At 45.5% G+C, this 27783-nt stretch overlaps 1 protein-coding gene across 1 annotated transcript in view; it reads right to left on the bottom strand.

Moving 5' to 3' along the window:
- LOC128330289 (solute carrier family 12 member 3-like) overlaps positions 1–27783 on the bottom strand; it is a 72424-nt gene that overhangs the window by 27274 nt on the left and 17367 nt on the right. The window contains exons 3-11 of the mRNA XM_053262910.1: positions 16190–16484; positions 13847–13975; positions 13577–13652; positions 9838–9933; positions 8515–8654; positions 6219–6329; positions 2022–2133; positions 1675–1805; positions 245–329 (exon numbers count right to left, since the gene is read on the bottom strand). Of these exons, the coding sequence (XP_053118885.1) occupies positions 245–329; positions 1675–1805; positions 2022–2133; positions 6219–6329; positions 8515–8654; positions 9838–9933; positions 13577–13652; positions 13847–13975; positions 16190–16462 (1153 nt within the window). The 5' untranslated portion in view covers positions 16463–16484. The remainder of the gene's footprint in view (positions 1–244; positions 330–1674; positions 1806–2021; positions 2134–6218; positions 6330–8514; positions 8655–9837; positions 9934–13576; positions 13653–13846; positions 13976–16189; positions 16485–27783) is intronic.

The raw sequence follows: 27783 nt of genomic DNA, 5'->3' as shown, positions 1-27783 counted from the left end.
TTTTGGATGCTACCTTCCCTTCCTTGCCAGTCCACTCAAGGACACAGAACCTTCTAGCAATCCCCTGGAGCATTATGGGTAATGACTGATCACAAAGGTGAAAGCCCCCTGTCCTTGGACAACTCCCGAGTTCTGTGATGGGATATGATATGACGCTTTCCACCAAGCTGCCTAAACTTCCAGTTTTAAGGCCGAACACTCTACACAGACATGAGGACCTGTGCACTAACTGCAGACTCTTTACCTATGGTGGCACAGATAGCCAGGTACGACAGGGTGGTCAGGAAGATGGCCATGAGCGTTCCTTGTGGGATGGCCACTGCTGGGTCCTGCCAAGGAAGCAGAACAATGAGGGATAATTATTAGACTCTCTTTGCTTCATAAGAGCCAAGACTGGCCCAAGGCATTTCCACCTTACTGATTTAGAGTGAGACAGCAAAGCCCTTGCCATGGCCCTCTCTATCCTCTTGGCCGGCACCCAAGTGTCATTTGGCTCCTTCCTTCTCCCTCAGCAGTCATTCCACCTGGTTGTTATGTGATATTATGTCAAGGTGGTCCATGCATTTGCTTATTTTTCTCCTCCCTCCCCATCCCTCCTTTCTTTTTGGTACTCCATGGGCAGCTTCATATGACTGCTGGCCCACAGGAAAATGTCAGGAATGAGGAACGCGCATTCCCGGTGGTTGTACTGTCTGAATTGACCCAAGTCCAGTTCTCCAGCTGTCTGCCTGTCATTCTACTGCTTTCTCCATCCAACTCCAAATCTTGGTTCCAAGAGGATGAAGAATGTTGGGTGAAAGTCAGTAGAATGCCCAGTGGATGGCTCAGAAATCAGCTTGGGTAGGTTGGCGTGACACGCCCACCTGGAGTGCGCTCCCAGTTCTTAATAATTTCCTGATATTTTCCTGAGCATTGGACCTGCCAGGTGACATGTGAAGCCACACCACCAACTAGATTGCAAGCCTTTATGACAGAACTCTGGCGCAGTTCTACCCTCTGTACAAATATTTCGACTGTAACAATAACATAACGATAATTGATTATGTTATTATTTGTTATGATTTTGCCAAAATGGCTCTCCCTCTTCCTCTCACCAACATGGGGCACAATCCACGAACAGTCTGTTGCATGCACCTTCTTGAACTGAATGTACTTGTGCTGCTTCTGTTCGATTCAGAGAAAGCTATGCTAGAGCAAGTCCCAAAGGATAGTTCCCATGGGTCAGACTTGTCCCTCAACCTGCCTCCCTTGACAGACTTGGCCCCCTCAAAACTCTGATTTTACCTAATGGTAGGGCCATCTCTGCCCTAGAGTATTAGATTAAACAGTGGCAGCTGGTGCAAAGAAGTTGTGGTGGGGGTGGAAATGAGCCACAGTGCTGGATACTCTCATTTCATCCCACCGGGGCTCTCTCTCTCCCTCTCTTATCTTGTCTCACACTGCCCCAACCCAGCAGGCTGGTAATTTGCCCAGCTGGGGAATGAGCAGGATTGAACTGGGTGATGTGGGAGTTCAATCCTCAGCTGGACGAATTACCAGCCCACTGGGCTTGGGGCACACTGAGATGAGAGAGAGAGAGATAAACATATCTCTGAAAGACTTTGGCACAGTTCTACGCAACCCATGACAACCAGTTATTGCTGTCCTGGAGGACTAGAGGCCCAAACCCTCTACCTTGAGGTCTCCTGAGATATTGGCACCAGCCAGGATCCCAGTAGCTGACGGGAAGAAGATGGAAAACATGCCGAAGAAGCTGCCGGATTCACCATGCCATCTGGGACCGATGTTCTCTAAGAAGATGTCGCCTTTGGGCAGAAAACGAGAGAAAGGTGATCTATCCAAACACAATGGAAAAGAAAGCAGAGCAGCAAATACCCTGGCTAAACTACAAGAAGTCAAAATTCTAGGCAAGCCACAGTGCTCTGGTCCAGGCAGGCAGTTCTTATGTGTGTTGATGGCTCAGGGAGGGAGGGTGTGTTTGGAATGCCAGGGATTCAGAGGGATGCCACTGCGGTCCTTACCACGATAGCTGAAATAGCCCAAGGATTGTTTCTCTTTTGTAGCTGGGATTAAGGTCCCAATGAAGTAGTTGATGAAGGAGACCATGATCACAAAGAAGAAGACAACTTGAGCCTGGGAAGAGAGCAGGGAAACAATAAACAGGAAAAACAACATACAGTCATGTTGCAAGCAATTCTTTCCTTGACACAACTTCATACAACCCCCAAATCCTGGTTTTCACCTTCTGATTGCAGGATTATCAAGGTGTATATCTACACTAAAAATTGTGATTGATTGTATGATGGTTTAACCCTCACAGCTTGCTTCAAAGCCTGTTGCTCAGTGGTAGAGTACCTGCTTTGGCTGCAGATGTTTTCAAGTTTGATCCCTGGCATCTCCAGTTAAAAAGATCTTAGGTAGAGGGCTGTAGGAGACCTTTTCCTGAAACCTTGGATGGCCACTGCCATTCAGAGTCAACAATCCCAGGACTGATGGACCAATAGCCTGACTCAGCATGGCAGCTTCAGATGTTCAAAGCATCCTGAGAACTGATGTTGAGTTGCTGAGAATTCTCTGATAGATTGCTATACTCCTTCCTCCATATACCAATATGGAATTAGAAGCCTCCGAGCCAAGATGGATGAGCTGCCGTGCTTGGTTATTAATGAAAACTTAGATATAGTGGGCATAATGGAAACCTGGTGGAATGGTGATAACCAGTGGGACACTGTTTTTCCTGGATACAACTTCTACAGGACAGGGAGGGGAGGATTTGGGGGTGAAGTAGCACCGTATATTAAAGAAGGGATAGAATCCAAGCTAGAAAACCTAGGAGGACCAGAGTCCACCACAGAATCTTTATGGGTGACGATACAAGGACTGAAAGAAAATGTGTTAGTAGGGACGTGCTATTACCCTCTGGATCAAAAGACTGAGAGTGACTGGGAGTTGGAGAAGTAAATTAGAGAAGAATTTAAGAGAGACAGAGCTGTAATAATGTGTGACTTCAATTACCGTCACATAGACTGGGCAAGTTCACATGCCAGTATTGACAGAGGCCAAATTTCTAGACATGGTACATAATTGCGCCTTAGAACAGTTGGTCGTGAAACCAACCAGAGAGAAGATGACCTTGAATTTAATCCTGAGTGGTGCCCAGGACCTGGTGCAAGATGTCAGAGGTGTAGATATCCAACTCCGATAGACATAGTTCCCCACTGGGGAAAAGTTACCATAGTGTGATCCACTTCAGCTTATATGCAGGTGGAGCGTTGCCATGCAAGTCCAACACAGATGTGTTGGACTTCAGAAGAAGAAACTTCTCAAAAATGATGGGACTGGTAAAAAGAAACCTGAAAGTCAGGAGGGTCAAATCACTACAGAAAGCAGGGAACTTATTTAAAACCACAATAATAAAAGCTCAGTTGGAATATATAACAAGAAGGAGGAAAGGTACCACCAAGGTCAGGACAATGCCAGCATCGCTAACAAGTAGAGTCAGGGAAGCAATAAACGGGAACAAGAATTCCATCAGAAAATGGAAATCTTGCCCAAATGAAGAGAATAGAAAGGAAGATAAATTCTGGCAAAAGAAATGTAAGGAGAGAATAAGGGATGCAAAAAGAGGGTTTGAAGATAATATAGCTACAAGTGTCAAGAGGAATAACAAACTTCTTTAAATATATCAGAAGCAGAAAACCTGCCAAGGGGGTGGTTGGACCCTTAGATGATGAGGGCCTGAAAGAGATCATTAAGGGGGATAAGGAGAATGGAGAGAAGCTGAATGAATTCTTTGTATCTGTCTTCATGGTGGAGTATACTGAAAATATACTTGCTCTGGTACTGAGCTTCTCAGGTTTAGAGGCTGAAGAACTGGGCCAATTTGAGGTGACAAGGGAAGATGTTCTAATCTGTCTCGAAAAACAATTAACACATCACCAGAGCCAGATGGCATCCACCCAAGAGTTATGAAGGAACTCAAATGTGAAATTGCTGAACTCCTAGCAAAAATATGTAGCTTGTTCCTACGATCAAGCTCTGTACCAGAGGACTGGAAAGTAGCTAATGTAACTCCGTTTTTCAAAAAGGGATCCAGGGGAAATCTGGGAAACTACAAGCCAGTTAGCTTAACTTCTGTGCTGGGTAAATTGATGGAAAGCATACTTAATGAATGAACGAACAAACAAACAAACAAACAAAAGTAAAGTGATGCCTACTGGAGCACAAAAATCCAACTTCACATATACACTGATGGGGTCTGAGCTGTCAGTGACTGACCAGGAGAGAGATCTTGGGATCGTGGTGGACAGCTCATTGAACGTGTGGACTCAGTACACGGCAGAGATTTTAAAAGGCAAATTCCATGCTTGGGATCATTAGAAAGGGGATTAAAAATAAAACTGCTAATATTACAATGCCCTTATACAAATCTATGGTGCTGCCACATTTGGAGTACTGCATATAGTTCTGGTCACCGTATCTTAAGAATGACATTGTGGAACTGGAAAAGGTGCAGAAGAGGGCAACCAAGATGATTAGGGGTCTGGAGCACCTTCCTTATGAGGCTAGGCTACAGCATCTGGGGCTTTTTAGTTTGGAAAAGAGGAGACTACGGGGAGACATTATAGAGGTGTATAAGATTATGCCTGGAGTAAGGAGAATGGAGAGAGAAAAGTTGTTCTTCCTCTCTCACAACACTAGAACCAGAGGTCATCCCATTACATTGAAGGCCAGGAAATTTAGGAACAACAAAAGTAAGCACTTTTCACATAACACATAATTAATCTATGGAGTTCTCTGCCATGCTTTGGGATTACTTTAATGGAAAGCAGTATAGAAATGTAACAAACAACAACAACAAGAGGATGTGGTGATGGCCACTAGCTTGGATGGCTTTAAAAGGGACAAATTCATGGAGATCTATCCATGACTACTATTCTGGTGGCTATAGGCCACCTCCAGCCTCAGAGGCAAGATGCCTCTCAATACCAGTTGCAGGGAAGCAACAGCAAGAGAGAGGGCAGGCCCTCATCTCTTGCCTGTGGGCTTCTCAGAGGCATCTGGTGGGCCACTGTCTTGGGCCTGATGCAGCAGGACTGTTCTCATACACTTAATAGAAACTATGACTGCCAAGAATCTTCAAAGTGACTATTAATTCATTTTCCTTTTGTACCGTACATATGATCTTGAATTCTACTCTCCTCCTAAAGGCAAGACTAGAATTTGAGCTCCTTTTATTTCAGAGGTTGCCAACTTGGGTCTCCAGATGTTCTTGGACTACAACTCCCACCATTCCCAGCCAACAACATCTGGGACCCAAGCCTGAAAACCCCTGGAATCAATTAATTGATCCTGAGTAAAAAGCCAGGATTTTGTGAATGATCCCAGTACAGTAGATATCAAACTTGGGTCCCCAGATACTGTTAAACAACCCCATTTGTGGCTGGGGATGATGAGAGTTATAACCCAATAATGTCTGGTGGACTCAAGGCTGAGAACAACTACATTACCAAAACAACTATGTGCATCCCGTAATAAATTATGCAGATTAAGAGTCGGTTTTGCATCCTGTTGTATCCATTTGTATCCTGTTTCCGCTGATTATGGGAAAGGACAAAGAGCTATGCAAATCACAGAGGCCCAGCCCCAATAGCCCTCAAAACCTTGCTCAGCCCCTCTTCCAGCAGGCATTAGGGCTGCCAGATTTTCTACTGGGCTTCTGCTCCTCTTCCTGTAAGAGCAACCTGACATCTGTGTTCCCTCTAAGGTGCGTGCACTCACAAGGTTTTTGATGTCCGCTCAGTTAATTTTAGATCCCGCTCAGGTTAAATCAGGAAGGCTCCACTCTAAATGAATGAATGCCACCCAGAATAAAATTCATTCCCACACAAATGAAAAGAATTAGAGATAACACTGGTTGACATGTGTACACTGGGCCATGAAAGGCCTTATCTGATGACCACCTGCATCTCACCCTGCTGTTAAAAGTGCAGAAGCAGGTTGGGCCAGGTTTTTTAGCCCACATTCTGCCTGCACTGTTCTTAAGGGCTAGAGAAACTTGGTTGTTGTTTTGTTTTTGCTTTCCACAATGACAGCTGATATAGGCATAACTACTACAGGATTCCAGAGTTCCCAAATCCCAGTTCTAACAACGAAACTCTGGAGCACACGACAATGCCCCCAGCCACCAAATCCCAGCATCTCTTTCCTGTGGTTACCTTTGCCTCCCACTCCATTCCAGCCAGGGCGATGCCAAGTAGAACAGTGACAGTGATCACACCCACAATACGGATATCGTTCGTCGGATCGACCATCACCGTGTCGAACTCCTGTTGGTGGATGCAGAAATGTGAACCTTTGCGAGAAAGGGACGAAAATGCAGGCCCTAACCCTGGCTCTGCCTTGGAGCATGTAGCTTGAGGGCAATTCCAAGGCGAATGGAATCAGGCATGTTACCACTATGTCAATTACTGTAGTTGTAAAGCCATTTTTCAAGTATATATCTCTCCATTGGCAAGAGAACATATCCTACTATACAGCCATATTTCTGCAAAACTCTTAAGTATTATAGATAGTGTCTGAAACCTGTAAAATACATCGGTAGAATCAGAATCTTTGGACATCATTTCTGATTCTGTTACTGAAATATTTTGCACATTTCAGACACTAACTATAATATTTACAGGTTCTGTAAATTTAAAATTCATAAAACAGATAGAAAATCACAATAGATAAAACATATTAAAATTTAAAATTTAATTTTAAAAATATGGCCTCATAAGAGGAGATGTTCTCTTGCCAGTGGGTATATACAATATCAACTAGAAAATCTGCTTAAGGCTAATCATTGAAAAAGTGCTCGATTGCGTTACCTTAGGAATTGCCCTTGAGTCAGTTGCCTGGTAACAGAAGCAATGGAAAGAGCTGGCCTAGATGGAGAAGAGGTCAGGTCTAGGGAAGTGGACTGCAAGCCAGTACTCAAAGTATTGGGGAAATGTTAGGGAAAACCTTAATGAAATCCGGAGGCTTCATCCCCTATTTTATTCATCCCACTCCCTGTAGACTAAAAGTAATAGCTATGAGGGAACATAGGAACATAGGAAGCTGCCATATAGTGAGTCAGACCATTGGTCTATCTAGCTCAGTATTGTCTACACAGACAGGCAGAGGCTTCTCCAAGGTTGCAGGCAGGAATCTCTCTCAGCCTTATCTTGGAGATGCTGCCAGGGAGGGAACTTGAAACCTCAGATGCTCTTCCCAGAGCGGCTCCATCCCCTGAGGGGAATATCTTACAGTGCTCACATTTCTAGTCTCCCATTCAAATGCAACCAGGGTGGACCCTGCTTAGCTAAGGGGACAAGTCATGCTTGTTACCACAAGGCCAGCTCTCCTGTATCAAAAAGCTACAAGGGCAGCCCCCCCCCCCCACATAACCTGAGCCCTTTTCAGAAGTCCACATGGGGCAAAAGCAATGTAAATGGAGGTGGGTGGGTAGGTGGGTGGACAGCAGGTTCTTCCTACGATCTATGCACTTTCATTAGCACACACTGCCACCATTTTGCTTATCCCCTACCACATGCCACACACACATTCATCCATCCATTTTGCCCTAGGTTAACATCCAAACAGGCTGTGGGTTTGTGTAGGGTTGGCAAGTGGGCAGAAAGATACCCAGCCTATCCTGCTTTAAACAGTGTGACCACTTGGGGAAATTTTTGGTTGAAAAGCAGTATACACAATATATATTCTTAATAATAATGGCTGACAGAAGTCCTCTAGAAACCAAGGGGAGGAGAGTTGGTCTTGCAGTAGCAAGCATTAATTGCCCCCTTTGCTAGGCAGGGTCTACCTTGATTTGTATTTGGATGAGTGACTAGAGTACATGTGAGCCTGGTCTGCTTAGGGAATGGGGTCGTAGCTCAGTAATAGAGCATCTACCTGTACGCAGAAGACCCCAGGTTTAACCCCTGGCATCTCCAGGTAGGGTTGGGAAAGACCCCGGCCTGAAACCTTGGAGAACTGCTGCCAGTCACCACAGACAATATTGAGCTAGATGGACCAATGGTCTGACCCAGTATAAAGCAGTTTCCTATGAAAAAAGCAATGCATGACTTGTCCTTTTAATTTCAATGGGAGTACTATATCGGGCAGCAGCAGTATAGAAAGATGCTGAAAGGCATCATCTCATACTGCACAGGAGGAGGCAATGGTAAACCCCGCCTGTATTCTACCAAAGAAAATCTCAAGGTTCTGTGGGCATCAGGAGTCGACATCAACTTGACGGCGCACTTTAATTTACTTACTTTGAGTACTTTTCCTCATCATGTCAGCCAAGAGTAGCAGCAATAATAATAATATGCAGCAATAGGCAGGAGAAGCCTATTTTGTGCTAGGGAGCTAAACATGATCTCTTGCAAATTGCTGCATGAAAGGGTCAGCAAGAGGGATCTGTGCAAACACTGGCCACCCTCAGAATGAGGCGTATTGGAGGGGATCAGCTTGCACAACACATACCACCAGGAGGTCCTTGACCGTCTCGGCGAAGCCCACCACATGCATTGCTACAGCGACGGCATTGGCGAAGGAGAACAGAAGTCCAATGGAGCCCCCAAGCTCTGGGCCCAGGCTGCGAGAGATGAGGAAGTATGTGCCTCCTGCGCCAGACACAAGAGAACCAATTCAGACATCATTCCTTCCTTCAGACTAGCCCGGCCATTAGGCTAAAGAAGTTTGCCTCAGGCCGCATGTTTTGAAACAATGGTGGCGGTGATAATATCTAGAACTTTGCCACTTTGAGTGCAATTTAATGTTGAAAAGCAAGATATAAATGAAAGAACTTACTTCAAGCCCGTCATAGCTTTAAGAACCACCACCACCACCACCAGCCAGAACATCAGGGCCAGGGGGAAAGCTGTAAGGCTCTCCTGAAGGCCTCCAAGGAAGACAGTCCTTTTATATTTTAGATTGTGAGCCCTTTGGGGACAGGGATCCATCTTATTTATTTATTATTTCTCTGTGTAAACTGCCCTGAGCCATTTTTGGAAGGGTGGTATAGAAATCGAATGAATGAGTGAAAGAATGGTCATGGGAAGTGTGTGTTCCACAGACTAGGGGTGACAACAGAGAACGCCACCAGATGAGCCAGTGGCACCCAAAGACGGCTGGGACAGTTTTCCTGCACTGAGCACAAAGTTCCTGGTTGGACCTCCAAGATCCCTTCAGACTTTAAGATTCTATTATTCTAACTCTGAAAGGTCGGGGACTGAGGCTGAGAGAGAGAATGGCTGCCTAAGACCACCCAGTGAGTTCATAGCCAAGGGAAGATTTGAATCAAGGTACCTCGTGATTCACAGCTCAGTTGCCATGCTACATTATCAAACGGCAACAAATTATTGGTTAGTTTATTATGATACTTAATAATATCATAATCATTATATTATTTATTATAACTGTCTCTGGGGGAGAGAATTATAAGTGTCTCTGGGGGAGACACTTGAATTTTTCGCGTCAAGAACTGACATGCCGTGGTCTGCTCATCCCAAAACACACACACACACACGCACACACACACACACACACACACTGGCTCACTGGGGTATTTGGCTGTATGACAGGAGTTCCCGCAAACATGACCCACATTCATTATCGCCTCCACTGAACTCTCAAAGGGCACCTTCACCAGGGACCCTTAAATAGCACCTACAGTTTTGTAGGTCTCTGTGGTCATGTTGTAGCAGTCTGCATTTCAGGATGTTAACAGGTTTCCACATGTTAGAATGACCTGCTCACACAAAACAAAAGTGCCAGCTTCTGCAAAAAATGAAGAAGATTGCTTACCCGCTTTCACCTTGCCATTCGTCGAGATGGCTGAGATGGAGAGGCCGGTTATGCTGGTCACCACAGAAGACATTAGAATGATTAAGCAGGTCAGTCCTGGGGGGCAGGGAGGGGTAAGGAGATGGTGAGGTGGGTCTGAACTTGTTTGAGCTACCCTGTGTTTCACTTCTAAAGATCCTGATGTTCACCATATGCTCTTGTTTGTGTATGCAACTTGGATTTTTTAAATATATCTTTGCACTTGGAAGGAAGGAAGCAAAAAAGGAAAGAAGGAAGACACAAGCACAGTCTAGTTTTAAAAAAGGAAAACCCAGAAGAGAGAGGAGGGCAATGAGTGGCGAAGAAACAACCGGGGAGGAGAACTGGTCATGTGGTAACTAAGCAGGGCCCATCTTAATTTGCATTTGGATGGGAGAATGCATGTGAGTAAGGAAAAGGAAGGTTGTGCCTTCGAGTCAGTGTTGACTCCTGGCGACCACAGAGCCATGTGGTTGTCTTTGGTAGAATATAGGAGGGGTTTACCATTGCCAGTATGGGATGATGCCTTTCAGCACCGTCCTATATTGCTGCTGCCCGACATAGGCGTTTCCCATACTCTGAGAAACACACCAGTGGGGATTAGAACCAACAGCCTCCTGCTCTCTAGGCAGGTTGCTTCCCCGCTGTGCCATTAAGATATTCTCCGTCCTCAGGGGATGGGTCCATAGCTCAGTAGAAAAGCATCTGAGGTCCCAGTTTCGTGCCCGGGCATCTTTCCCTGGTTGGGAAAGATTCCTGCCTGTAACCTTGGAGCCACTGCCAGTCAGTATAGACAATATGGAGCTAGATGGACCAAGGGTCTGACTCAGTTCAAGGCAGCTTGCTATGTTCTTATGTTTCACACAATTCTCCAAATCTGAATTAGTTACCATTCTGAAATGTATATTGGGCAGACACATACATAAAACTTCATCTCTTAGATCTTGCGGATACATTTTAAGACAATCCTGTAAAGTAGGGGGTTCCCACCTTGGGTCCCCAGATATGGAACATAGAAACATAGGAAGCTGCCATATACTGAGTCAGACCCTTGGACCATCTAGCTCAGTATTGTCTACACAGACTGGCAGCGGCTTCTCCAAGGCTGCAGGCAGGAATCTCTCTCTCTCAGCCCTATCTTGGAGAAGCCAGGGAGGGAACTTGGAACCTTCTGCTTTTCCCAGAGTGGGTCCATCCCCTGAGGGGAATATCTTCCAGGGCTCACACTTCTGGCTTCTCCAAGGCTGCAGGCAGGAATCTCTCTCTCTCAGCCCTATCTTGGAGAAGCCAGGGAGGGAACTTGGAACCTTCTGCTTTTCCCAGAGTGGGTCCATCCCCTGAGGGGAATATCTTCCAGGGCTCACACTTCTAGTCTCCCTTTCATATGCAGCCAGGGCAGACCCTGCTTAGCTTAAGGGGACAAGGCATGCTTGCTACCACAAGACCAGCTCTCCTGGTTGGACTACAACTCACTTTGTCCATTGAAGATGGTAGTGGGTGGGAACTGTAGTGCAACAATATCTGAGGACCCAAGGCTGGGAACTCCTGAGTTCAAGAACTGATAAGCAGCTGCTAGGGAGAGAACTAGGGACCCACATCTCCAAGTACTGCTGCTGCCCACCATGTGAAGAGCTACCGTGGCTACAGTTTAGAGCAACTTCCGGGGTGGGGTTCCCAACTTCTGGAGTAGTTCTGCCTACCCAGGCTAACCACTGGCTCTCTTCAACAGGAAGGGCTAGAAAGACTTCCTGCCCAGGCTGCAGTGCTGTCTCCACAATGATAGTTTTCCTGGGCATTTTCCAGATTACTCTCTACAGCAGTTTCACGGTATATCCGCTAAGTGTGCTTCCGAACTTCCTGTGCTTTGCCATTGCAGAGGCTGTGCTGACAGCAAGGTGCCGTTCACATATCCAATACTTTCTTTTGGGTTTTATCTTTGCGTTTCAGTGCTATAATGTTGCATCTGCGTGGCAAAAAAAACAGCTGTATGTTCCCATTTTAGGAAGGCTGGTCGGCTGTTTCTGCAGGGTAAGAGGGGTGGTGGTGGTGGACAGTTCATTCAGCAATTTGATGATCTGTTAATATCTTGATCTCCTCTCAGCTTTTGACATGTTTTTGTTGAAAATTTGTTTGCTGTGGTTTTTGCACAACAGTGTAGCAATGCAATCTCATATTAATTTGCTTTTTGCCTGTTTTTAATAAGTTGGGTTCTTTCATCTCCCCTTCAGCCTCTGCCAGTGGCTTTAAAAAAAATTATTTTCTAGCTCCTCAGATGTGTTAATATCTTAGTCACCTCAGCTTCTGAGATGATCTTCTTCCTCTTTTATTTGTTCACTGGGGTTTTTGCACAATGGTGCAAGCTCATTTGCATATGCTTTTCACCTATTGTTAATTAGCTGTGTTCTTCTGTCCCTTCTTTGGCCTCTGCCAGTGGCTTTTAATTTTTTGTTACTACACATTAATATGTGTCAAACTAGTTGCTTTCTATTTAGTTAAAACTCCCTGCGTTTAATTTATTTATTTATATTAAACTCCCTGCGTTTTATTTATTTGCTCCCCCGGCACGTGGCTTTGCACAAAGCCACCAAGAAACTTTTTATTTTAACACTTCTTTGTGTCCACCCCTCCGCAACCCCATTGGCTCAAAATGGGACAGTGGGAGGGCACAGAGAACACATCTCACAAACAGTATGGACAGTCCCTGCTTGGAAAATACGTTGTTGTGGATGTCAATATGAACAGCCACAGCTTTATCACAAACTATGCAGCAAACAGCTTCTAGCCTTTATTTACGTTTTGAGTATAAATGCCAGGCTGAAGCACTTCCAACTGCTGTAGAGCTTGCAGTCCAGAAAGTGCCCTGGAGGTGGTGGTATCGTCTTGAATTCAGAGTTCTCTTTCTTTCAGGTAAATATAGGTATAACCTGTATTTAACCTTTATCTTTTAAGGCATCGCCTTACATTCAGAGTCACCTTCTGTTCATGTAAATACAGTACTAGCTTGGTCTGACTTTTCAATCATCCTGGCTCAATCCCTTTGGCTCTGGCCCCGGGCGTATTCCTGATTCTTGCCTGACAGCTGTCTATGGCTCATCCCTGGCCAAGACCCACTTGCCTAACTCAGTCTGCTTTACCTTGAGGCTATTCTCATGATGCGGGGTAGGGGTGTGGGGGTGGGGAACAGGCTAAGGGAGCCCAGCCCGATTTCCCCCCATTGTGAGAACCACCAGGCTTGGGGGCAAGTCCAGTGATTCAACAGCAGCTAGCCAACCACAGTAGCCCTCCCCTTAAATGAGGTCAGCGGAGCGAGCACTCCACTAACCCCACTTGCAAGATCATGAGACAACATGGCGTGGCTCACAAGTAGACGCCCTACTGGGAGGCGACAGCAAGCCTCCCGGCCTCAGGGGTCTCCCCAGAATGCCCCGTGCACTCGCGCAGGGCATCGTGGGACTTCCCCACCGCCCCTGCTGGCTCTGGGACAGAGCTGGTAATTGTGTGGGTGGCAGATCCGGCCACTCAAGGCGAGTTCCCTGCTCATCTGTGGGAAGAGCGGGCTAAACCCACTCTCCCTGCAGAACCCAGTTAGGCTCTACACATGGATCATACACAGGGGCAGACCTGGGCTTGCTCACATATTTTGTAAATTGTCCCACCAAAAAAGAGTTCCCACAAATGAGGAATTCACCCCCAGCTCTTCATAGGTGAATAAACCCCTTACCTATTCCAGCCTGTGCAGTTATCCATGGCAAACGCAGATAAAGAATCACTCCCCAAATGTTCAGCATACACCGGATCTTTGGAAACCAAAGAAGACAAAAAAAATTAGAACCTACTAGGAGCATTCACACACGCCTGACTTTTTTCTCTGGTTCGGTGAATCTGAAACTGATTGTTGCCCCCACATTCTTTCTGATGATGCTTCATACTCTTGTATTCAATGCAGAGCATGGGATCTAATTAATTAACTCATTTCATCCATGGATTTTACCATGACACCGGTCACCCAGCCAAACCGAACAGGTTCTGGTTCTGGTTCATCAGCTTCCACATCCTTGTCATCCCCTTCCTTCATATCAGGATCCATGTTGGGATCTTGGGAGTCTCCAGGAAAGGTTTGCTGTATAAATAAGACAGAGGAAAGGAGGGGAAAAGGGTCAAGAACATCCCCTAAAATGTAGGGAAGGTTCAGAGTTTCAGGGGAGAACTCAGATTCATCTTGCAAATTCCGCATTGGTCTCGAGTAAGTTTTGCTTTCCTCAATGGATGAAGGGGGAGGGGGGGAAGGGAGCCTCAAGTTGGCTCCTAGGGTGACATTTTTCTCACCAAACTTGAGTCCCCAGATTTTGTTGGACTACAATTCCCAATTCCCTTCTGTTGGAAAGTTAAAGGACTTTGCGCTGTCTCTTGCCTCAGACAGTGGAGGACAGACTAGTGAGTCAGAGGGCCAAGACATTTGTCATCCCTTCTCCACTGCTCTGATGCTATCCCTTTGATGTGTAGATTGCTAATCTCAGGGGATTCAAACTTCCTTCCTCCTTCTCTCTCTCTCTCTCTCTCACTACCTGCCCGCCTACCTTGCAACATGGCAAGTTCCTCTCCCTGCACCAAATGTGCAGAGAGGATGCAGAATCCATCTGCATCCAGTTAGATAGATAGATTAGAGATCCTAAATCCTCACTTTCCTATCTAGAATGGAGTTCCTTAATAAATGCCTTTTATATTGATTTGAAACTATGAATTGGCTCCAAGTTACTTTACTCTCAGCAAACACGCATGCCTAACTAAACTACCGCTGTGTTGTGCCTCTGTGCACTCTGCTATAATGAGAAAGGGATTCTCTTACCACAGAGAATTTCCAACACCTTTATCCCCGGGCCATGGTGGCAGGAGATGGTGGGAGTTGTAGTCCAACAACATCGGGAGACCCAAATTTTAGAACCCCAGTCCTAGCTCAAAACTGCAGGCAGAGACTGGCACTGCTCTTTCCCTTGGAAGGAAAGGAAGCAGGCCCTCACCCTAGCTCAAGCGTGAGCTGACTTTATTTCTCCAGTTGCCTGCTCTTTTATTCGATAGCATCCTCAGGGGCCTACCCATTTGTTTTACACTTCCACATGAACCTGTCGATCAGTTACGATCTTTTCCAGAACCTGATGGCAGGGGTGGCTATTCTGATACTCTCCAGTGGTTGATGGACTACAACTCCCATGTCCCTTTCCCCCTGTTGCAGTTGTGGCAGAGTATGATGGGAGTTGTAATCCAAAAACTCCTGCAGAGCCTCAGCTTGGCCACCCCTGCTTTACAGGGTTGTTATGGGGATAAAAGGGAGAAACAATGTATGCCACCCAGAGCTCCTGAGAGGAAGATAGGATAAACATGTACCAAATAAATAATAATAGAGTGTTTGCCTGCAATTGGCCAGTGGACAAATGGTAAACTGTGGCCTGCCTTCTCTGGTCTTGTGGTAGCAAGCATGACTTGTCCCCTTAGCTAAGCAGGGTCTGCCCTGGTTGCATTTGAATGGGAGACTAGAAGTGTGAGTACTGGAAGATATTTCCCTCAGGGGATGGGGCCGCTCTGGGGAGAGCATCTAGGTTCCAAGTTCCCTCCCTGGCAGCATCTCCAAGATAGGGCTGAGAGAGATTCCTGCCTGCAATCTTGGAGAAGCCGCTGCCAGTCTGTGAAGACAATATTGAGCTAGATAGACCTATGGTCTGACTCAGTATACGGCAGCTTCCTATGCTCCTATGCTTCTCTACATTTCTGGTTTAGGTCCTGCTGCATCAGGACTTGGACAGAGGGAGGCATAAACAGGTTATAAAAGATCATAGTACTTTCACTTAAGAGAAATTTGGAACATGTTATTCCTTGTTGTGAGGATAAAATGGAGGGTGTAGTCGGGGAGAGCCATGAACAAGAAGCCATGAGCTTCTTGGAGGAAGATGAGATAAAAACATTAAAAATACATTCTCCCCTGTATCAATGCTTTGCATGTAGAAAACTAGCATAGTGGTGAGAAGAGAACTTTTTATCCATGTTAAGCTAGATTTTTACTTGCAAGGGGGGTTGTGGTTTTTTTAAAAAAACAAAAAACAAACAAACAAGAGACAGCATTGTATCAGACATGGAATCCGACAACTGCAGTCTGAAGTGGTTCAGAACAGTCCATTCTTCCACCTCAGGATTCGACCACCTCTTTGTGTTGCACATATGGGCCTGGCCAAAGAGTCAGGCAAAATATCTCCTTTAGCCCAGGCTGATCACAGTGAGGAAAGCTAGCTCAGCCTCCTACTGCGGCTACTTGCTGAACAGCGCTCCCTCTAACACGTCTCACCGGTTCTGCATTTCGGAGCATGTCCAGTGTGGGCCGAGTTTTCCGACGTCCAGGTGGTGCTGAGAGGGCATAGAAATCATAGCGGGGGGAGGCGTCAATTGTCGTCTCATAATCCGGTGGGGCCGAAAGAGAGCCATTGTCCTCCATTTGCTGGGCAGGCACTGGGTGTTTGTGGGTAGCATTGGCTTCTTCCGACGGGGCTCCGCTCCGCAGTTTCCGGATTTTGAAACGTCCCAGCGAAAAGACGGTCTTATATGATGGAGAGTCCTCCATTGTCTGGCTGAATTGTTCTCACCTGCCACAGTAAAGACAAAGACAGATCAACCAACCAACCAACCAATCAATTTATTTCAGTCATTGACCAAAAACATTGCATTACACAATAGCCAATTGCAATTTACATAAAATGTTACAAAACCTGGCCACTACAATTGTGTACTTACAATTAAAATTTGCTAATAAAAAGACTAAATAAAATTCATCTGAATGTCCTGGAAACCTCTCAAGCAGAGAAGCAATAAGATTTAAGCAATCATCCTTGTAAAGTGTGCAATGTAGGATAACATGCTCAATAGATTCAATAACACCCAGTCCACAAGGGCAAAGGCAATATGTATATGGAACTCCTCTAAATCTCCCCAAAAGTACCATTGAGGGAAGTACATTTAAACGCGCTAAAGACCAGGCCCGCCTAAACTTAGGAAGAGTAATGTTAATTAAATCAGTAGCCGGCTTACTGCTGAAAATCTGATCTCCTAAGTACGAGCCTTTCAGAATTTTAGCAACTTCAGACTGTAAATCAATGTCGCAAATACGTTGCTTGATAACCTTCCCCTCAGTATCATGCCCCAAACTGATAAGGGTATCAAGTGAAAGCCCGTAAAATTGGGATTTTGTTTTGACAAGGCGTTTCCAAGTGGAATCAAAAGGGTTGGTTAATACCAGATGGGCAAGTCCAGGTTAAAGAAAGACCAGCAGAGAAGGCAGCCATTAAAAAAAAAAAAATGTAGCACTTAACTTGAGTCAGGGCTAACTGAACATATTTTCTGTGGTATGGCTCACATGAAAACAGAAAGGAGCACGTCTCTTCAGATGCACTCCTCGCCCTCATCAATAAATGTTTTCACCCTCATCAATAAGATGAGGAATGCTTTCACGCTCATCCATCAACAAATACGACCTTGCACATCTGAGATGGAGATGTAAAAACTAATGTGGGTTTACAGGGCAGAGACTGAAATTGCATCCTAAAAACAAGTGTGCCAAGCAAAAGCATAATCCTACAACCTGTATAAACAATGAAGATAAAGCAAATGTGCAGACATTTTTTGATAAGTGAGTTTGTTTCAGCAGGTTGTAGGGAGGGGCAAAGGGATATGGGTATTGAAAACTACTACCCCTTAGTTACTGGAAATCCAGCACTCTTCCCTCAAAAGCATGTGCACATGCACGCGCTCACAGGTTTTCTGATGTCCACTCAGTTAATTTTCGATCCCACTCGGGTTGAATTTGGAAGGCCCCACTCTGAATGCATATGCGCACACAATGCCTTGATTCTGCCGCCCAGAAAAAAACTCATTCCACACATAGATGAAAAAAATTAGAGGGGCCACTGAAATCCAGCCCTCCGCCCCGCTCTCTCTCTTGCATACCTTCTGATTTCTGAGACTGCACCAGAAAGACATTGTGTTGCCTGCAGACTTTCAAGATTATCTTTGCTGCCTTACTAGCTAGGAGGAATTTTTAAAAAATGAAACAGAGGCGTCCAATTCTACAGGCTTGGAATTCCACAATACACCCAGCTTTGGGTAGAGTTTTGGGGTTCATTTGAACCTTGTTTGCTTTTGGACTTTTCTTCCTCAACTGAAAAATCAAGATTCCCTGGATTCTGATTCTAGACATGATGCCAGTTTTCATAGCTGTGCAGAATCATGGAATACACTCACTCAGTTCCATGAAATAAAGTAGCAGCATATAAATGCATATGCGGCTGCCTTCGCTGAGTCAGACCACTCAGGCAGAAATTTCCCCCTGCCTTGCCCGGAGATGCCATGGATCAAGCCTGGGACCTTCAGCATGCAAAGCAGATACCCTTCCATTGAGCTATAGCCCCTTCTTCCCTTCCCAGCAAGTCCCGAATTGCCTTTAGCTCTGTCCTGCAAGCTCCAGCCAGCTCCATCCTGGCAGAACACTGATGTCCTATATTTTAGCAGAAAAGCACACTAGTATATCCCTTTAGGAAAAGAATGAGGGGAGCGGGGAATCAGCCAGCCAGCCCGGTGAGTGCAGAGTGAGGAGATGGGATGAACGTACTGGGAGGACTGGTCCACCATCTCATCAATGGAGAGTCAGTCCACTGGGTTCATCTCTCTCTCAAAGGACCTTCGGTTTTTACCCAAAATAAGAAGGCATCAACTGAAACAACACTGTAGAGAGGATCTCCAAAGTACAGCAGCAGCCACAGAGTACAAGTCTCCTGTATCCCTTCAGACAAGCCAGCTCCATTTGACTTCCAGTCCGATTCGCACATTATATCCCACATCCCAATCTGTGTACAGTGTACACTCATAAAGATCTGTAAGCACATATAGGTGGACCTCATTACCCGACACCGGGTCCCAGCATCCGTGGTTTCATGTCTCCACGTTTGGGTCATAGGGACCCAGTTTCTTTATTCACAGGGTGAAAATAGGGTCATTTTCGCCAGTCTGCGGTTCTTGGATGGCTGGAAATGACTTCTGATGTCATTTCTGGCCGCCATTTTGTAGCTCTGAGCCATTTTGTGGCTCTTCTCTGCAAAACAAAACAAAACCCTAAAAACATAAAAATCAGAGGATTTGGAAGTTCTGGAGGCACTGCTGGAGAGCAAGGTACTATGCTTAGTTTTGCTCTTCGCTGCTTTTTCTTGTGATTTTCAGCACACTTCAGTGTGCTTAGGAACCTAACCTCCCAATCCCCATAAGGTTAATGTCTCTTTATTCAGAGTTTCATTATCCATGGAAACAGGCGGGGGACGGAAGCCGCGCAAATAACGAGGGCCACCTGCACAGCTATTCACATATCATGTTTAACGCATGTACAGCAGCACACTTCCTACCTGTATCGTGCATTCCAGGGGACCTGTGACCCAGTTTGCTTTTTAAAATGAACACAGGTACCGTCATTTGCACAAGAACATGTGCGTGTGAACAGATGCCTGAACACACATACGACATGTCTGGATAGGGCTCCTTTGTTTGGCAACCGCTCAAGTATTGTTGTGTTGTTATTATTAATTCGATTTCTATACCGCCCTTCCAAAAATGGCTCAGGGCGGTTTACACAGAGGAATAATAAATAAATAAGATGGATCCCTGTCCCCAAAGGGCTCACAATCTAAAAAGAAGCATAAGATAGACACCAGCAACAGTCACTGGACGTACTGTGCTGGGGATAGATCAGGCCAGTTACTCTCCCCCTGCTCAATAAAGAGAATCACCACATTAAAAGGTGCCTCTTTGCCAAGTTAGCAGGGTTAGCTCAGGGGTATGAGCTTATTGTGGGGTGGGGAGAGATTACAAGCAGCCAGATTAGCTCAAAAGAGGCATCAGTAGCTATTAACCACAATCATTAAAAGAAATGAGGAGTCCTGTGGCATCTTAAAGATATTAAAATATTACTGGGGAAGGCTTAAGCCACAAAAATGCCTGTTCACCTTTAAGGTAGCATGAGATTTATTCTTGTTTCTGCTGCAACAGACTTACACAACCATTCAGTAGTGGGGTCAAGAGACCTCTCTGTGCCTGAGACAAGCCACCAAATGCTGTTCTCCTTGTGTCCATCCTCCTCCTCCTCTTTCCTTTCTTTAAAAAAGGGAGGTCCAGGAGAACATCTTGCCACCTCACTGGTACCCCAATAATCACCTGCCTGAGGCGACAGCCTCACTTTGTCTCATGGAACGGCCGCCCCGCAATTACGCCTTTGATAGTTAAGGAAGAAGTGCCATGCACAGAGGTAACATACCTCCGTGCATCACAGAGGATGGAGAGAGAGAACACCACCTTCATGCCCTACTTATCTGCATGCAGGGATGTCCACAGCTGGAAAGAGAACTGCTCAGATGTACCTCCATTTCATCCAGCAAGTCAGCTCTTATTTTCTTACGACAGGGCAGCCACAAGGGCTAGATTTCTTTTCCACAGAACCTAAAGGCCCAGCACATTCCAGGAAAGAATGTGGGAAACTTCATTCTGGACCCTTTTGAAAGCATGTTACACAACAACAAAGAGCTCCCACAGATCTGTCCACACCTACCACAGCCTGCCCAATCCAGCATTTTGGGACATCTGAATGTCGCCACAAAAATTCAGGAGAAGTGATTTAGTTTAATTTTTCTCCCAGCAAAAAACCAAAAAAAACCCACCACCCTGGTTTTTGTACTAGTTGAAAAAGTAAAGATAGAAAAGATATTCCAGCATCAGGTAGGCACTGCAGGAGAAGAGGGAGACTTCAGAGAAGAAATGGATAGACAGAAGTAGAGATGGAGAGACACAGTTCATTCTAGTTTCCTTTATACCTTCTTTTTCAATGTACCTCCACCAGCTCTTAGTTTCTTATCTTCTCCAGTCAGCAGGTTCCACTCCTATCTCTCCAGCTTTATAAAGGCCCCAGATAATTCCAGGCCTAGCTATTGAGAACTGGACCCAGCAGCCCCCAGCTGCTCAAATTCCTCCCTCCCATCCTGACATCCACCAACCACCTCCTCCTCCTCCTTCAAACAGCCAAACTTTCCGAGTGCACAGCAGAGGCACAGGGAACATCCTTCCCCCCTCCTTGCACACACATGCATAACTCAAAGGCCTGTTTGCTTGGCTTATCTTCTGCCCCCACCACGTTCTTTCCACTGGGCCAGTTTGCACAGGGCAATGGAAACTCAAGAAGACAATGGAAGCCAGGGCACCCTGGAGCCATAGGGATCTGTCTAGCTGTGCAACTGGCTGGCTCATGCACTGGGGCCAGGCCAGAGGGCCAAGAACACAAGCACCCCAGGTGATGAGATAGGTCTGGACAAGGGCTTTCATTCTGGTCCGCTGGGTCCATTCAGCCTTGGAACTTTGCTTTGGTGTCATGACTCAGCCACGAATCATGCAGAATCACCGTGGTTTTCAAGCTGTGTTTTGGGAAACAGGTTCTCTGAAAGACAGCTAGCCAACTAGAACCGCTACAGGATGATGCAACAGAAGAAGAGTGCTGGGTATCTTTTAGGTAGGCATGTGCATAGAACAGAGATGGGGACCGATTAGCTGAGATCTGCAAGACTTTCCTGCTCCCAGTTTTTGTTTTTGTTTTTAAACAAAAAGGTGTTTTTGCTCCCCTTAATAAAGCGGTTAGAATCCCTGATCAATAAACCAGAAGCAGATTTCTCCTCCTGCTTATGATATGGCTGTTTTATTTTGTCCATATGCCATTCTCTTAATTATTGGGTGTTTGATTTGGATGATATAAAGTTTTGTAAAGTTTGCCAACTACTTTTAGTAAAATTGTATTTTTAGAAAAGCAGTATAAAATACTTAAAATTGATCAATAAATGTTGTTTTTAGTACCGTAAGCCTTCTGGTGTCAGAGATTGCAGAAAAAGCAGAGGGTGGGTTTCCCCCCTTTCCACCCCCCCAAGTGAATAAATAAATAAACGTACATATACAGGTCATCCCAGCAGACAGCCCTGGTACATGCTCCTCACCTTTGGCCGATGTGGCTGAGGATAATGGGAGTTGTAGTCCAACACCATCTGGGGACCCAACTTTGAGAACAGCTATTCTAGCATATTACATAGAGGTCTGAGGGTTTCCCACCTCCCCTTTGGGATAGGGTTGCTGTGTGTGACAAACAGAAATTCGCCAGATGCCTCGCCACTGAATCTGTAAGGTGAAGTTTCACCTGCTGCATTTATGCTTTATCAGGCAGGTGCAGGAGGCCCTCCAAAGAAGGAGGAGGAGAAGGAGGAAAATAATGGACAGTCTGAGCTCTGTACTGGGGGGTGGGGAGGCAGCCACAGTCGCCGCCATGGAAGGGAGCACCCACCCAGGTGTGCCAGTTCCTCTCTTCCTCCCTTCCAGGCTCCCCAACCCTCGGAGCTACCAGCAGGAGCCGGTACTCACCTGGGTGGCTGATCCACCTGCCCAAGGAAGGACGACCGCTCGTGTGTGCGGGAGGTAAACATTTTGTGGCTTCCTCCCCTCGCCCCTTTAGAACCCATCCTCTAATCGTGAGGATGGGCTCAGTGTTGGTTCAGACATCATGACCAACCATGGTTTGGTATAGTACAGGGGTTCCCAACCTGTGGTACTCCGCAGGGGCGTAGCAAGGTTGTAGTGGGCCCAGAGACAAGATAATTACTTTTTAAAAGGTTTTGTAAATTGTGGACGATGCAAGTCCTTTAATGGTATGAGAGAAAGACATGCTGTTCTGGTAGCTCCAGGTCTTAACACTCACATCAGTTTCGAATACAACTGAAGGAAGCCCGGGCGGCCTGAGGGAGTCAGTCATGTGACTTGCCTCTGGGGGGGCCCCCCAAGGCAGTGGGCCCCCAGACAACTGTCCCCCCTTGCCCTGTTATAGTTACTCCCCTGGTTCTCCAGATGTTGCTGAACTACAACTCCCATCGACCCCAGTTGGAATCCCAAGTAGCATTTGAACCACCTCAGTAACATTTGTCAGCTGCGCAGTGCTTCTTATTTAAGATCTGACAAGGAGTCATTACTTGAACTCCCGCCTCATGTGGGGGCCAGGTGGGCCTCCAGAAATAGCAGGGGCTTCTCAGGTGCCGCCCGAGAGCTCTCGAATGTTCTCCCATTGCCTCCTGGTTTGAGACATTAGGCAGGCAGAACAGAGGAGGCTGGACCAGGAGGAGGGTGCTGGAGCACCGACTTCTCGTGCTCAGTCCACACCCAGCAGCATCATCACCACTTCTCAGTCCAGCAGCATGGTGTCCCTGGCAGCACCAACACAGCCAGCACTTCCACCGGAGCATTCCACCCTGTGGTTCAAATGGGGGTACTTTGGTGCCTGCCGCCCAAATGACAGGTCGGACCATTTCCTGCCCATTTGGGGGCTCTCTGCACACGCAGAGAGAGTCATAGGACTGGAGTCATAATTGTGTGTCAGTGTGTGAGAGCAACTTGTTCCAGTGATGCGGCGGGCACCTGGCACTGTGGCTTGCAGAATCTGGGTCAGACTCAGTGATTCGTTTTTGGCCTGCGTTTTGCTCTGTGTTGGATGTTCTGCATTGGGATATTGCCTTTTTCAGTACTGACTTTCCCTGGTGTGGCAGCGCACTTTTTCGCCCATAGGAAATCATGGGGAATTCGAACTGCCCCATTATTCCCCGTGGGTAGAACCTAAGGACACCAAAGAGGGTTGGGTGGTAGGGCTTGATGGGTGCTACCTACCACCTAACCAGCAAAATAATCAAGGAATTGGGTGGTTTTTATCTTGGGGTCATTACCGGTCATTGACCTTCTGACCCAGATAAAATTTAAAAAATAATTTAAAAACCACCTGATTGCCCGATTGCTTTGTGGGTTGGGTGGTAGGTAGCACCAATCATGCCCTACCACCCAACCTGCTTTGGTGTCCCCTAGGTACTACCTATGGAGAGTAATGGGGCAGTTCAAATACCCCATTATTCCCTAAGGAAAAACTAATTCGAACCAATCCGACTGGTTCAATGAATGAATCAGACCGGGGCCCAGTTCGTGAACCCAAGGTTGGGTTCGAATTCAGTTCTAATTTGAACCAAACCACGGAAAACAGTTCCACGCACAACCCTACTCCGGGGTGCCTGTTCCACACTTCCGTTGGCACCAAAGAAGAGCTGACATGCATGGGCCCAGGGAAGCCACCCACACACCCTTATTATTATTATTATTACCCATGCACCCTTCCTCCTCTTTCCCTCCATCCTTGTTGACTTTGCAAGCACTGATGAAGACTAGTGATGTCATTGCTTGGTGCATGTCGCCAGGCAGTGATGATATTATTATATTATTATTATTATTATTATTATTATTATTACATTTATATCCCACTCTTCCTCCAAGGAGCCCAGAGCGGTGTACTACACACTTAGCTTTCTCTTTCACAACAACCCTGTGAAGTAGGTTAGGCTGAGAAAGAAGTGACTGGCCCAGAGTCACCTAGCAAGTCTCATGGCTGAATGGGGATTTGAACTCGGGTCTCTCCGGTCCTAGTCCAGCACTCTAACCACTACACCACGCTGGCAAGAGTGTATGGAGAGAGGTGGGCAGATGGCTGTATAGGTAGGCAGTGAACAGCTCCCCCAGCCCTGGGCCCATGCACGCCAGTTGTTTGCCAGCACCAACAACGGAGGGAGGGAAACAGGCAGGTGGACAGGCAGCTGCAGGGACCAGTGGTGGCAGAAGTGGGAGTGGTAACTGCCAAATAATCAAGTTTTGGGCTGCCACTTATATTGCTATGCTGCTGCTATGGGGACTTTGTTCAAAAGTTTGGGTAAACATTAAGACAATAAATAATATTTTTTAAAATGATACATTCAGAAATGTGCAAGGGAATGCCCATTTACATAAGAAAAATCCAGAATGAAAAGGAGACAGAGAATCTGGAAGACATCAAATATTGTAATATCCTACACTGGATGTATACAACATCCAGCATGGAAATTCCATGCAACATATCTGTGTTGCTCCATGCAATTTTTAAATATGAAGACACATCATTTATGTATGCAACCAATACTTCTTCACACACATCAAATGTACAGGTAAATGTTGCATATGCACCAACCTCCAACACACACACAGAGGGGCAAACATCAGATTCTTTTGAAAGATAGATCACTTTGTTGAGAAAGGATCTCAGGTCAAAGGGGTTCTTTTGTTTTTGGTAAAGAGGAAAAGAAGTCAAATTTATTAAGGCTGCGAGGTTTAGCTACTTAATGGGTTAAAATAGTGCCCCTCAATTAATCAGGCAATATTTTTTTAAGAACTTAATGTTTAAAAACTATAAGGACTTACAAAAATGGAGGGCAGCAGGCGTCATTTCACATTCCATCTTCTCTCACATACAGAAGGGAATGCCTAATGATACTTGCTGTGATAAATTCAATCTATTAGTATTAACATTAATACTAATTAATTATTCATTATAGTAATACTAATACTTTTAGTAGTATTAATATACCACTTTTTAATTTTAAAAAAGACATTTCTCATTGAGGTTTTGAAAGCTAGTATGGTGTAGTGGTTAGAGTGTTGGACCAGGACCAGGGAGATTCAAGTTCAAATGCCCACTCAGCTATGAAACTCACTGACTCTGAGCCAGTCACTTCCTTAAGCCTAACCTACCTCACAGGGTTGTTGTGAGGAGCTCTGAAACCAGGCACAATTGTAGCACAGGATAGTGGGACCCTGTGTACTAAATTTGAAGCTGATAGGTCAATTGATTAATTTTTAATGAAAAAACTTAGACAGGGAGGGTATTTCACTTTTTAAAAATTCCCCATTGATCTTGAGCAAGACTTCAATCATCCAGCAGGTGGCAGGCTTGAGCAAGATCAACGGGGGGGGGAGGAATTAAAAAAAGTGAAGCACCCTTCCTATCTAAACAGTGCATTAAAAATAAAGTTATTGACCCATCAGCTTCAAATTTAATACACAGAGTCCCGTTATCCTGTGCTACAAATGTGCCTGGTTTCAGAGCTCCATGGACAGCCTTTCCCAACTTACAATTTTTTTCCTAATTTTCCATTGACCACTAAGTTTAAAAACCTTGTAAGTGGCTATAGAGACATGTGGCCACCTTGCGTAAGACCCACGGCAAATTAATGGGTTTTTAAATAAGAAATGAAGACATTTTAAAATTAAAGAAAAAAATAGAAGTGAATGAACAGAAGCTGACTCCAGGACACAGGAAACAAGTCTGCCCAGAGTGTTATCATATCAGCAGACACTCAGCAAAGCCAGACCTCCATCTAATCTTGATCCCCTTTATCTGTGGGGTCTCTCCATGCATCAGAATCATACTCTGCAGAATGATGGAATATCCCAGGAAAAAACATTTTAGAAAGTGCAACTATTTTTGGACACAGATACTCCAAGTTAACCTCCATTCATAAAGATAAAACCTGAATAATTCTGCTTGCTATATGAACAGTACCTTGCTGTCTCAGTACTAAATTCAGGCTAAATCCCACCCACATATGAATGTACCAAAAGCTTCAGTGTGCAAAAGCACTGTAAAAGCGCCATGAGGAAAAGTTCCGGGGAAAGATTTCTGCTGGCTCTATTTATGTCTTCCACACTCTTAGGGAAGAAAATGCCCAATTTGCTTCTACTTTGGAAGCTTGCTTCTCTTTTCATATGTTTCACCTTCTGGTGATGCCTCTGTTCAATTTTGGAGGTTTTGGAGGTACACATGAAAACAAGAAAGAAATTGTTCTGGTAAGAACTAATCTGCCTACTTTCCTTTTACTATAATCTTAATTGACAATTACCATCTTCACAAGTTAGCCCTCTTCAGCCTTAAATGTTCACAGGTCCACCATCTTGAATTGAGGTGGATGACATCATTACAAACAATGTCATTGAAGTGTCCCTGTGTGTTACTCACCACAACTGTACCAAATATGGTTCAGATTGGTTAGGCAGTCCACAAGTTAGCCAACTAGTGCCTCAACCATTCACATACCCACCATCTTGAATCAGAGTGGATGACATAATTACAAACTATGCCCTTGAGCCATCCGTATGTGTCCCTACAGCTGTAGCAAATTTGGTTTAAATAGGTTAGGTGGTTCATAAATTAGCCCAGTTATACCACAAACAGCCACGCATCCACCATCTTGAATGGGGTGGATGACAAACTACACCATTGAGGTGTCCCTGTGTCCCTACAGCTGTTCCAAATTTGGGTCAAATCGATTAGGTGGTTCACAAGTTAGCCCTCTAGTCATGCATCAAACGTTCATATGTCCACCATCTTGAATCAGGGTGGGTGACATCATCACAAACTATACCATTGCAGTGTCCCTATGTGTCACTCACTACAACTGTACCAAATTTGGTTTAAATTGGTTAGATGTTCCACAAGTTAGCCCATTTGCACCTTAAACATTCACGTGTCTGCCATCTTGAATCAGGGTGGATGACATTATTACAGACTAGGCCATTGAGGTGTCCCTATGTGTCCCTACAGCTGCAGCATTATTTGGTTCAAACCGATTAGGCGGTTCACAAGTTAGCCCACTTGCGTCTCAAACGTGTATGTGTCCGCCATCTTGAATCAGGGTGGATGACATCATCACAAACTACACTGTTGAGATGCCCTGTGTGTCACTACAACTGTACCCAATGTGGTTCACACACACACATGGACACACACAGAATGCCGGGTGATCTCATAAGCATACTTTCCTTAAGGAAAGTAGGCTAAAAATGATCTGGCTTGCTCCTGTGCCAAAATAGCAGCTTAGTATGTAGGAATCAGCAGCTGAAGCTTTTCAGGGCATGGAGATAATAAGCATTATAATCTGTTTTTGACAGCTTAAACACATGTTAAAAGCACAGGACAGAAGCCAA

This window comes from Hemicordylus capensis, chromosome 6, assembly GCF_027244095.1.
Source record: "Hemicordylus capensis ecotype Gifberg chromosome 6, rHemCap1.1.pri, whole genome shotgun sequence".
NCBI classification, from domain to species: domain Eukaryota; kingdom Metazoa; phylum Chordata; class Lepidosauria; order Squamata; family Cordylidae; genus Hemicordylus; species Hemicordylus capensis.
The sequence above is the reverse complement of the archived record's forward strand: the minus strand, read 5'-3'. Positions and strand labels throughout refer to the sequence as shown.